The sequence below is a fragment of the Glycine max genome, chromosome 15, assembly GCF_000004515.6.
Source record: "Glycine max cultivar Williams 82 chromosome 15, Glycine_max_v4.0, whole genome shotgun sequence".
Classification (NCBI taxonomy): domain Eukaryota; kingdom Viridiplantae; phylum Streptophyta; class Magnoliopsida; order Fabales; family Fabaceae; genus Glycine; species Glycine max.
Genome location: NC_038251.2, coordinates 13,843,191 through 13,856,117, shown reverse-complemented (window position 1 = coordinate 13,856,117; position 12,927 = coordinate 13,843,191). Strand labels below are relative to the sequence as shown.

General features: G+C 33.3%; 1 protein-coding gene across 2 annotated transcripts; it reads left to right on the top strand.

Annotated features, from left to right (window-relative positions):
* The first annotated feature begins 3,371 nt into the window (after nt 1-3,371).
* On the top strand, nt 3,372-11,945 carry ZTL (adagio protein 1). 2 transcript variants are annotated; one of them, XR_418381.4, is made up of 3 exons: nt 3,413-3,973; nt 9,044-10,720; nt 11,632-11,945. XR_418381.4 is itself a non-coding variant. In XM_003546361.5 (2 exons), exons 1-2 carry the CDS (start codon nt 3,744-3,746, stop codon nt 10,647-10,649), a joined length of 1,836 nt encoding a protein of 611 aa, XP_003546409.1. In that variant the 5' UTR covers nt 3,372-3,743; the 3' UTR covers nt 10,650-11,258. The 2 variants fall into 2 exon arrangements, 1 of the variants encoding a protein (XP_003546409.1); XM_003546361.5 differs by lacking the exon at nt 11,632-11,945 and having other exon boundaries at nt 3,372-3,973; nt 9,044-11,258.
* Nucleotides 11,946-12,927: the final 982 nt, after the last annotated feature.

The following is a 12,927-nucleotide window of genomic DNA, read 5'->3' as shown; positions in this document are numbered from 1 at the left end:
TCTCCTCCCTTGTTGGCTTTGTTTTTGTGGTTCATATTTTATGGATTCTTTAAGTTTTTGAACCTATTAATTGGAAGAGAATTTTGAGTTTTTGTATGTTTCGGTGTTGAATCTTATTGTTTAGCTCACAAATTTGATGGTTTTGTGTCATAATCATGTGACTTTGTTTGATTTTGGTTGTTTAGCCGTACTCGTGGGACATCGTCATCAAAAGGAGGAGAAAGAACATTTGTTGATTGTCTTAATAAAATTTTTTTATATTAGTTATAAATATAATCTACGTGAAAAATATTATTCTACATTAATTATATTTATCACTGATGTAAAAAGTTAAAAGATTTGAGATATAGCTTTAAATTATCTGAACCTATATTCAAGCAATAAAAAAACATCATATTTCAATTTTATGAGAATAAAAAATATACTAAATTTTTTATAAAAATAAAATTTAAATATTTTAATATTTATAGAGATAAAAAATATATTTTAGTTATTACTGGTCAACATGACCCATTAGATATGCTTTCATTTAATTATTAAATTAAATACGCATGAGATATTTCCTGCCTAGACTAAAAATATCTACTAACATGTGACACGTGACGATTCTCACATGCTGGGGAGCTGGGTACTGAATTTTGAGATTCCTAAAAATAGCACAAACAATAAATTCCTTATTCTCAGCGACTTTTTGTTGTGGGGATTACACTGGCCAAACAACAAAAGTAATGTCATGGTACGAGCCATGGATCTAATTTGGTCTAGTTTTTTTTGAAAAATAGTACTTGGGTTTAAATTTTTAAAATTTACAATCTGTCAATTGGATCAATTAACCAGACTCTTTTAAATTCGATTGTTTAATCTAAAAAAAAATTTATTATATGCAAATAATCTCATCAAACTTAAATATAATTATCAGCTGACCGAGTAATATTCAAATAAGGATAAAAGAGAGAAAATTGTTGTTTTAATATCAGTTCGACATATTCCTATTCGTTTAAAGAAAAAACTCAGATTTTTTTTTTCTAAATAAAGAAAAATATTTAGATATTTATCAAAAGAGAAAAAGGAAGATTCAGATTCGTAAAATACAAACAGCGAAGGCAACCATTACATTCCAAAAACCAATTATTATTATTTGATGGAACCAATTGCTTTTTAGTTGAATGCATAATAATTTTTAGTTGAACCGATAAAAAAAATTGCGCTATATGTGTAGAGATTAAATTAAAAAGGCACAACAGTATAAAAATTAAGTTAATTTTATTTTTAGTTGAACCGATTAAAAGTGATCAAATATATTTTAAATTCACTTAAACATATCTAGTTTTTAGTTTTAGTTCCTCTAATATTTGTAAGTACAATTTTTATGTATTTCAGTAGTATATAATTTTTCACACTATCAATTAATGAAAATTAACATTATTATAATTTGAGTATTTATTTTAAAGTTAATAACTTTATTGTATACTAGTTCGAAAGAAGCACTCCACTTTTAGACTGAAAGTTATCTATATATATAATTGAGTGTAACATGTTTTAAAAGATGTGTAAGTGTAATTAGAAGTTAAAATAAAATGTTGTAGTGATTTATAATAGTTGAGGATAAATACATCTAAAAGAAAGATGACACCAAATAAGATTATTTCCTTTATAATAATTAGTTGAAAAAGAGACACTTCATGCCTCTATGTTTATTTTTAAAAAATAAAAATAAAAAATAATTAAAAAATGCAGTGATAATAATATTTTTTAGGGAAAATGACACCAGTTATATTTTAAAGATTTATGAAGAAAATAAAAACTATTATATATATTAAAAGGTAAGTTAAGAATAAGAAATGTGTAAAAAAAATAATTATTTTTATTAATAGTAATATATATATATATATATATATATATATATATATATATATATATATATATATAATAACTAATGATTTTTTATCATTTTTTCAAAATAAAAAAAAGATAATAGAAGTTAATGGATGATTTGTAAAGATAATCATAGGGATAAAATAATAAGTTATAAATATAATTATAATGATAAAATAAACATAAAAATATATACACCATAACAATATAAAATATCACTACACAACTTATTTACTCAATTTTCATTCCACAAATGTTCAAACTTTTATTTTTTTTTCCTTTCTTGCTAATAATATTTTTGTAGCTCTATTGAAAGTTGTCACATGTTCATGTTATGTTTTTAGTTTTATGTCACATGTTAAAATACTTACTAAGTTTTTTTAAGAGTTGTCACCTGTTACAAAAATATTACATCACAACACCAAAATAAACTAAGTATAACGTAAGCATTTTTGTAAAACAGATTCCTACACCAAAAATATTGTCACATCACGTGCAACACCTAGTTACTCACACTAGCTAGATGGCAAAAATAGAAAAAAGATAAATGAGAAATATCTCCTAATTTTTTTTAATTTAAAAGATCTTTGATGACAAATTAATTGCAGAAGATGAAATTATTTTAAAAAAACAGTTTTTAAAACAAAACAGAAAAGAAGAAAATCAAATATACCCTTATATATGTCATAACACAAATGAAAAATATCTCTTAAAAACCACAAATAAAAAATATTTTACAACAATCAAAATCACTATATTTACATATATATTTTTTGAGAAATTTAGGAATACACCCTCTAATAGATCCGAATTTCCTAGGTCCCAAAAAACATGCATTCATATAATCAAACAATGGGAATTATATTATGAAGATCAAACGATTCATATATCATTTAAGTAAATTCAACTTAAGAAAAAGTCTTTAAAATTCTATTTGCTTGATCTTTGTTATACATCCAGATTCATGAATGCGTGATTGTGTGACAACAACTTAACCAAAGTGTTAATTTTTTGTATGCTAATTCTCATATATTTTTTTTTTATCATAATTCATATTGTATTTTTAACTTTGTTATATGAATCAAACAAATAAGTTTCTTTCTCTAAAAGAAATACACCTTTACTTCTATAATGTATAAAATTACAATCATATTATAACTAAAATAATTTTATTGGAGTAAAATAAAACCAATAGAAATTATAATTTTTTTTATCTAAATATTTAATGTAATTACATGCTTGTAGTTAAACTTGAGAATACATATTCAACATCATTATACTAATTGATTTGTTGGTCCATGCACTCTATAAGTACATGTAGAGATTACAAATATATTTATAATTTTAAAATTTAAATTAAGAAAGAAAAGTTTTGAAGTTTTTTCTTTTTCAAAAGTAGTTTTGAACTCTCTTAACCAAATACAAAAATATCTATAAATTTTTGTTTGCTCTGACTTTCTCATTTTACCATAAGTGGCATGATAAGAAACTGAAAATTTGGCACCAAAAAAAGGGTGGTTTGGTTGGGGCAGTGAGTACCCACAGTGCCCACACATGTAAAAGAAAACACACACCGTCATCTACTTTCTTTTTCTGGAACAACCTCAACTTACCCCTTTCTTAGCTAAATTCCTCTCCACTCGTTTTATGCCCTCTTCTCAATCTCATCATCATCATCATATTCATTTTCCTTCAATAACTCTCCCAACAAAAAAGCTAACTAATCCTCACACCACTTTCTTCTTCTTCTTCTTCACTTCTCACACTCATTCATTCTTATTATTACTATCCACACCCTTTCGTTCGTTTTGTTTGGTTCTCATGGGTTGAACTTGACCCCCTTGCCACTGCGACGCCGTTTCCGTTAAATGGAGTGGGACAGCAATTCCGATCTCAGCGATGACGACGCCGTTTCGTATGTCCTAAACGACGACGATGATGACGCCGTTGGACCCCTCCCCTTCCCCGTCCTCCAAACGGCACCGTGCGGCTTCGTCGTCACCGACGCGCTCGACCCCGACCACCCCATCATATACGTCAACGCCGTCTTCGAGATGGTCACCGGATACCGCGCCGAGGAAGTGCTCGGTCGCAACTGGTTAGTGCCCTCTATCGAGAAATTTCGTTTTTTTTAGGTTTAGGTTTTTGTGAGCATTTTTGTTTTGCTTTGAAATACTAGGAAAAATTGGAATTTGTAATGCTTGTGGTACCGAATTCCAGTGGTGGCTCGAATTTGGAATGGAACTGTTGCGTTGTGCGTGTTTGGGGTTTATGAAGGGATTTGGATTTTTGACTTTTGCGTGATTCGTGTAATCGTGATAGCTTTTTGGGAATTTTGTTGTCTGTGTTGAGAGGTGCATTTCTCGGTTCTATGGCGGAGAACTCGTTCGGGTGTGAAGGGATTGGGGAAATTAACTTAATACTGCACGTGATGTCGTGATGAGATGCTAAACGTGCTTTTTTTTTTGAGTAATGCTATATCTTCTTACAAATATCTCTGATATGTTATGAAGAAATTATTAAATGAAAAAGAGATATATTTAGTGTATTGGCAACTTTAAAGTCATTCGATATTTTCTTTATTTAGTAAGTAGGAGAATTAGTAAGATGATTTTGAATTATTATTTTTTTCTCTGTTTTTATGACTTGCACTAAATCCTGAAACTCCACTGTTTTGTGAATGATTTTGGGTGCTTTAAGAAAAGATTGTGAAAATGGTCATTTCCAGATAGGTGTCCTGAGTTAGGGCTTTAACTTTGTTTTAAGTGCTGAACTTCTTATTATTATTTTGGTCCTTTGATTGAAGGGGTTTGGGAATCCAATTCTGTAGGCTATGCATGGTGTAATGAACTTGTCTGCTTGGTTGGTGTGTGTGGAAATGAAATGGGATTTTTATTAGGGCCAAGACTATTTAATGTCTTCCGATGAGATATTCCTTTTGCGCACCTTTATTTTCTTATGGATTTTGTGAAACAGTTTGATACGGTTCTTTGGTAGGGTTTGTTATATTGCTCTAGTAGGTGGTGATATGACAAAAGGTAAGTAGTTTGAATTGTACAAAACCTAAATAGCAGGGGGCAGATGATATAGGATTTAGGAGGGTAAGAGAAATAATCAGAAAGAAAGAAGAGCGAATAAGAGCAGAACAGAGAGAGAAGAGAGAAACAGATAGATCAAAGAATTGGGTAGTGCACTTCTATTATTATCATTCCAATCTGTGTTGAATATACAACAATCATCTTTTATTTATAGGCAGCTGCCCAACAGCTATAAAAAATCATAATTAACTAACTAACTAACCAACTTACATTCTTTTCCTATTTATATTTACATTTACATAACAATACCCCTCCCCTAAAAGAGGATCCTTGCCCTTGAGGTTCTTGAACTTCAAACTGAATGGTACGAGGAAGATAATTTCTGTTCAATCCCCAAAGTTTTCAAGAACTTCTAAATATTACTCACAAAATCAGGATCCCCATTACTAATTATCTCCACTGGTGCTCGATATAGTTTGTAAATTTGATACTTGAAGTGCTGAGCCAAGTGTTACTGCTGTATATGGATGTGAAAGGACCACAAAATAGGACTTTGATAGAACAACAATTTATAAAAGTAATAAAAATATAATATAGAACACTGAAATCACACACAATACAGCAGATTATCTTCTGTCCAAGAGACAAAGTCTCCTTCAGAGATTATCTTCTGTCCACAAACTACAAATAACTTCACACTGCCTAATTACACATCATACTATCAAATATATACCTCCTAATTCATAACTATCAGCTGTTATTTTCTACACATAACTACCTTTCTGCAATTTCTAATACATAACTGTTTTTTAAAGCAGTTACGAGTTTCTAATACAGAACTGATTTCTAGAACAGTTATTTTCTACACATAATTGTCATAACTGCCCCTAACTTCAGTTTCCATCATTTCTGCCTGCTGAAACATCAGCCTTGTCCCCAAGGTTGAAAGTTGGAAACTGGTTTCTTCCACATTATCCTTACCCACTTCAATACGAATTACTACTTCATCTTTGTTTAGGACTTTATTATCTCCCAAAATTACCAATCTTAATTGTTTCACTGCTCATTGATGTAAGGGATGGAACTTTTCTCCACACCAAAAGCATGAACCATTGCTTTTCCTTTCTATCAATTCTTGGTATGTTAAATGGCACAGACCTCTTCTTTTCACCCCCAAAATTATGCCCATCTCCATCCTTATTTTGCCCAGAAGATGCTGATCTTGAAAGAAGATTTCTGTTATGTGAACTTCATAGACCAAAATCTCGATTGTTTCCTCCATCCCTATTGTTTCTTCCTTTAGATGAGGCAGTTACGGAACTTGAACAGAGACAGATCCCAATCCTATTCCTCCTATTCAATGGCCTCTATGTAGTCCTGAAACTGCTTCCACCATTATTCCACCCACAAGTGCAGGCAGATCTGAAATTTCTGCCTCCTTATGGTTTGCATACTGCTTGCTTGAATTCTTGTTTTTGGTTGAAATGTTTGCACCTGATGCTTAATTTCAGGTTGCATCCCACTCAAAAAATAACCCCAAATAATATTCTTCTGGTGAACAATTAACTTGTGATGAGAGAAATTCAAACGCTTCTATAAATTCTTCAACCAACCCCTCTTGTCTCAACTCAGCCAGTTTTGTAGAGTTGAGTTAGGCTCCAAACCCACATTCTAAGGGACAATAGTCTCCTACAGAGATTATCCTCTGTCCACAAACTACACATATGACATAACTATAGAAAGGGACTCAGACTAAGACACCTAATTTCCCCTACCAACTACTGACTTAGATCTTTGCTACAATTGGAACTAAGGGACTCAGATTGGAGGATCTTGAACGTTTTTGTGAACAATTCTGGGCATTGCCATGGGCATTACAGAATGCTCGTGTTTATTGAACTTAGAAATGAGTGTAGTTTACTGAGAGGAACAAAGTTCAGTGTTCTGTGATTCAGTTTGGTTTTCATTTTTATAGAAATTCTTGTGTGATTAGATGACGAAATTAGAAAAAGGAATTGAGATTGAGATTGAGATGAGAGTGAATTTGAATGGGGAGATTAGATTTTTGTGATCTTTTTAGATTGGTTGTTTTCTGGGTTGAGAAATGAGTTTTGAGGGTTTGGAGTAGAAGACTTTTTATGTCCCCAGTTGCTGATTTATAGTATGCTGTGTCCTCAGTTGGTGATTTATAAGGTTGGGGGTTGAAGGCATTTTATGTCCCCAGTTGGTGATTTATAGTATTTTTGTTCTCCCATTGCGTCAAGTTCGATCCGTGTCAACGAGAAGCTGATATATATAGCTTCTAAGTTTATTTTGCTATTTGATGTGCTTTTACCCACTGATTTGAGTATTCGATGCAGTAGCAAGCATGCATTTAGTTAAAAAGTTGGGAGAAGGGTTTAAGAAAAGGTTATTTTTGAGCATAGTATGTAGTTGGGATAGTGACTTCTAAATCACATGGCATTTTTTTCCTAAACGAACTGTAATTAAATGGAGTTTTGTGGATTTTATGCAATGGCAAAACAATATAATTGATGTGCTAGTGGTGTTGATGATTTCATACAAATCTTACCATGTAAAGGGAATACTAGAAAAGGTTTTAGCATTCACTCCCCTGCTTGAACATCAATGATTGTTGATGATGTCACTTCTCCTGCAGGAGGTTTTTTGTAAAGAAATACTGTACTGTTACTAGTGACCAAGACTTAAGTGCATGCATAGTACATGTGTATTTGTGCAAAAAGATTTGATAAATTAAAGGAGTTTAATATATTGCTCCCGGCTGCAAGAGGTGTTTCTGAGAATTTTGTCGCATAGCATTTATTGATGATGGTAGAATTAGATAGTGTTGTTGATTGTTGTTATTAGAACTTGTTGATTTAAATTATTCAGGTATCCATCCCATGTACAATTGCTAATCTCAGTCATGATGAATAACTGAATAAGTAAGCCTGTTTCTTCTTGAATGGTCTGTAATTGGTGGTTCCTAATTTTGGAATGTATATAAAGTGTTTTTCATTTGATACTCTCAGAAACTGGACAACCATGTTGCAATTTAAAGTTTAAACCTCTTAGGTTTATCTTTAATTTTTCAATTTCGCCTGTCTTCTGTATAGGAGGATTCTTACCCCCTCTCCAGTCTCTGGTTTTCACTCATTTTTCTCTTATAAAATTAATGCTTTTTTTTTTTTTTTTATATAAAAAAGTTGTCAAAACTGGATGCCTTCATGGCTTTGGTTTCCCAGCTTTCAATGTCTAGTGCTTATATTGTTAATATGTAAAATATGTTATTAATGATTAGATCAAATGCATTTGGAAGTTAAATTCTTTGAAACAATATTCCTCATTATTAATTTAAATAAGATATTTTATAGTTTTGCTAAAATTTTTGATAGTTGTATGCAGTTTATATCTTTATAAATTGCTTCTTTTCCTATCTAGTACACTGTTTATCTACATTAGAAGAAGTTGTTTCGGCTTGACAGATTATAGAATCTTAGGACACTGGGTTTGGGCCTAAGCCTAACCACTCAGCTGAACAGGGTAGTTTGATAAGAGCTGCTGATGTGGCAGTTAGTTAGGATATGCGAGTGGTTATTGGGAAAGGGGGAATAGGTGTAATCATCATTCAGTATCTTTTCTGTTAGAAATCTAATGGGTTGGTCAGAGAGAGAATTATCTCTTCTCTGAGGAGCTTTGCTCTGGGATTACAGGGGGTCTTGTAATATTTTTTACCTTTTTCTATCAATAATATGTTTTGATTTCTCTTGAACTCAAGTTCTAATAGAATAAGGTTTTTTGAGATAAATGGAAGATTTGTCTTGTATGCTGAGTGTTGTAAATGTCCTATTGCTGTTCAAATTTTTTTTAGTAACATTTGTGAGAATAAATTGTATAATCATATTATTGTCACTTCAAGCGAGAATTCTTCTTGTCTTTAATATTTTGGACATTTGATGATGTAACCTGTACACTAACTAGGGAGAAAAAGAAGGAAATAAGGCACAAGAGCATTCTATATAAGCGAACAAGCAATTCATGCGAGCCCTTTATGACATGTCTTACTTGCTTAAGTCTCAACCTTTTCGAATTCAATGTGGTATGTTCTAATCATTTAAAATATTTTGCAGCCGTTTCTTGCAGTGTCGAGGTCCATTTGCTAAGAGAAGGCATCCATTGGTGGACTCGACTGTTGTTTCAGAGATTAGAAGGTGCCTTGACGAAGGGGTTGAATTCCAAGGTGAGTTGCTGAACTTTAGGAAAGATGGATCTCCACTTATGAACAGATTGCGGCTGACGCCTATATATGGAGATGGTGAGATAACTCATGTCATTGGAATCCAGTTCTTCACAGAGGCAAACATTGATCTTGGTCCCCTTCCGGGTTCTACAATTAAGGAATCTACTAAATCATCGGATCGGTTTCATTCTGTGCTTTCCTCGTTGAATCCTCTTCCAGTGGGCGATCGTAATGTTACTCGTGGAGTTTGTGGGATATTGCAATTAAGTGATGAGGTATTGTCTCTCAAGATACTTGCTCGCTTAACTCCAAGAGATATTGCATCAGTTGCTTCTGTTTGTAGGCGATTGTATGAGCTAACAGAAAATGAAGACCTTTGGAGAATGGTGTGCCAAAATGCATGGGGCAGTGAGACTACACGTGTTTTAGAGACTGTGCCTGGTGCAAGGAGACTTGGATGGGGACGGCTGGCAAGAGAACTGACCACTCTTGAAGCAGCAGCATGGAGGAAACTGACTGTTGGAGGTGCTGTTGAACCTTCACGCTGTAATTTTAGTGCTTGTGCAGTTGGTAATAGAGTTGTCCTATTTGGTGGTGAAGGGGTTAACATGCAACCTATGAACGATACCTTCGTATTGGATCTCAATTCTAGTAATCCTGAGTGGCAACATGTCCAGGTGAGTTCTCCTCCCCCTGGTCGGTGGGGCCACACACTTTCTTGTGTTAATGGTTCTCGTTTGGTTGTATTTGGAGGCTGTGGAACGCAGGGCTTGCTCAATGATGTGTTTGTTCTGGACCTGGATGCAAAGCCTCCAACTTGGCGTGAAATTTCTGGATTGGCTCCTCCACTTCCGAGATCTTGGCATAGCTCCTGTACTCTTGATGGTACCAAGTTGATAGTTTCTGGTGGCTGTGCTGATTCTGGGGTACTTTTGAGTGATACTTTCCTCCTTGATCTGTCAATGGAGAAACCTGTCTGGAGAGAGATACCAGTGGCATGGACTCCACCTTCGCGTCTGGGTCACACACTATCCGTTTATGGTGGTAGGAAAATACTGATGTTTGGGGGTTTGGCCAAGAGTGGGCCCCTGCGTTTTCGCTCCAGTGATGTATTCACGATGGATTTAAGTGAGGAGGAGCCATGCTGGAGATGTGTAACGGGGAGTGGAATGCCTGGTGCTGGAAATCCTGGAGGCATAGCTCCTCCTCCTAGACTTGATCATGTGGCTGTCAGCCTTCCAGGTGGGAGAATTCTGATATTTGGTGGGTCTGTTGCGGGCCTTCATTCTGCTTCCCAGCTTTACATACTAGATCCAACTGATGAGAAGCCTACATGGAGAATCCTAAATGTACCAGGGTGCCCTCCAAGATTTGCTTGGGGACATAGTACATGTGTTGTTGGAGGGACAAGAGCTATTGTGCTGGGTGGTCAAACTGGGGAGGAATGGATGCTAAGTGAGCTCCATGAACTTTCCTTGGCAAGTTCTGTCATCTAGACCCAGTTAATAAACGGGCATGCTGTTGCAAAGGAATGCTAAAATCAGGAAATCATTTTAAGGAGGAAAAGGTTTGTGTTGGTCACTGATAACTCTTGATGAGTATTGCTCTGGTCAGAACATTTGTGTATTAAGTCATTTCTACAATGCATTTTATTTTATGGTTGATTCTGGCTCGAGAACTTTTCAATGAGTGACACAATACCATGTTTGGCTTTTTTGAGGTTTTGTGAGACTTTGCCCTTCAGTATGCACAATGAATTATTCTTCCTGAGTAGACTATTAGTGTCTGATAACAAGTAGGTAATATATTAGGATAGTAGCTCACTTGATTTCCCTGTCTGTTGCTTTGTTCAAATTATGTATTTTGAACCATGACGAAGGATAGAAAAAAAATGCTGTTTATAGTAACGTAATTAGGTCTGTTGTATGTAATGGAGGTATCTACTTCTGTTTTATGCTTTTGAACGAGTCCGCTGACGTGGTCATAATTGGTTGTACTGGTTTGTGCCACTGCAAACAGGTGTATAAGCTAGGGAACCTTGCAGTTTGTACATATTTTTGTTAATGTCGTGATAATATGGAGTATGGGAACATTTGTATGGTTTATTATTATTTTTCTTGACATATGTTCAGATGTTCTAGCATTTGTGTTCGATGGTATTGCTGTGACTATACTTGTTTGGCCATGATAAATCATTATCTGAGACTGTAACATGGAAGATATTAGAGTTAAAATAAGTACTGATTTGTTTGGTTCAGATTTTGGCATAATTAAATTAAAAAAATGGTTAAATAGTAAGTTCAGAAAATAATGATTTTGTTTCAATGATAAAATGTAGAATGATTTTTGAAATATAATTATTATGTTATGCATTTAAATTCTATGGATCTTGTGTTTAGAATTAATTTTGCCCTAGAAATTTAATTATTTTTACTTATAATTAATGTTTTTCACTCTAATATGCTGGGTTTTTAACAGTATACGTGAATGCTTGAAGGACCGGGTGGTGATACTAGAGCATGTTTAGAGAGGGTGATTCTCTGATTGGTTAGTTAAGCATGATTCAAGAGATAATGTTGCATAAAGCATATGGAAATGTTAACATACTGTCAGATATGATGGACAATGTAATATAGGCGCGAGTAAAAAGATGTCTTCTGGCTAGTTGGTCTTTTCCTATTTAGGATGTCTAGAAACGCACACCAAAGTGCTTAATGTAATTATAGGCTTGATCAAACAGTTTCCAACTGAAGTATTGTTTCACTAAACATCAATAAATGGTTATTTTGAAATTTAAATCCAGTCAGACCACGCCATCTATGGAAACAAAGTGAATAATTAGGACTGAGTTACGAGTTATAAGGTTGATTCAGTGTTGAGAAATGGTGAAGGAAGAAAGGAGGGGAAAGGAGTTGTGGGTTCAAATGTTTTCAATTGATATTTTTAACAAAATTAACAAATTGACGTTTGTCGATTAAAAAACTGAATTAGGTTTGAGTTACACCTCGCCAATAGTAATTGAATTTGGATTGAGTATCACCCTCTTTTCTTTTTGTTTTAATATTGTATTTTAAAAATTGTTTAACTGTCCCTTTTTGTTTCATACCATACTAGTTGCATCTGGTAAAAAAAAGTTGGATCCCCCAGAGCCCCTAAACTCATTGATGCCATCCTCTTTTTGTTCCCCCTCTACTTTGAGGTCAGGAGATGCGACCACCAATGCTATCATAAGATATTCAAATGATAAAACAGTAACTTGAGAAGAGCCAGCAATACACTCCATAGGAATTTTCTTTTATGGGTTAAAATATATTGAAAATTACAAAATTAGGAGAGAGCGTGATTAAATACTATGTAGGATACATTGAATTTTATAATTTTTACTAAATTTCAACCAATGACAAATGATGTGTTCAAAAGAATGTGATCCTAATATTTTTTACATTAATTTTGTTCTATTTCATTCACTTCACCCTTCATTAGAAATAACAAAGTCATTTATTGATGGAGAAAGTGACTGTTTTTTTTTTTTTTTTTTTTTATCTATAGGAAACGGAAATAGGTAAGGAGTTTATGTTAAGAGTAATACTCTCCCGTCCCATTATAATTGTGGTGTAAGAGAAAAAAATTCATCCTAAAATAATTATCATTTTGTTTTTTAATACAACATTAATTACCTTTTTTCATTATTATCCCTTATAATATTAATGGTTGACAATAAAATTTATAAATAAATTAATGATGATATAAGATTAATTTTATAAAATTATTATT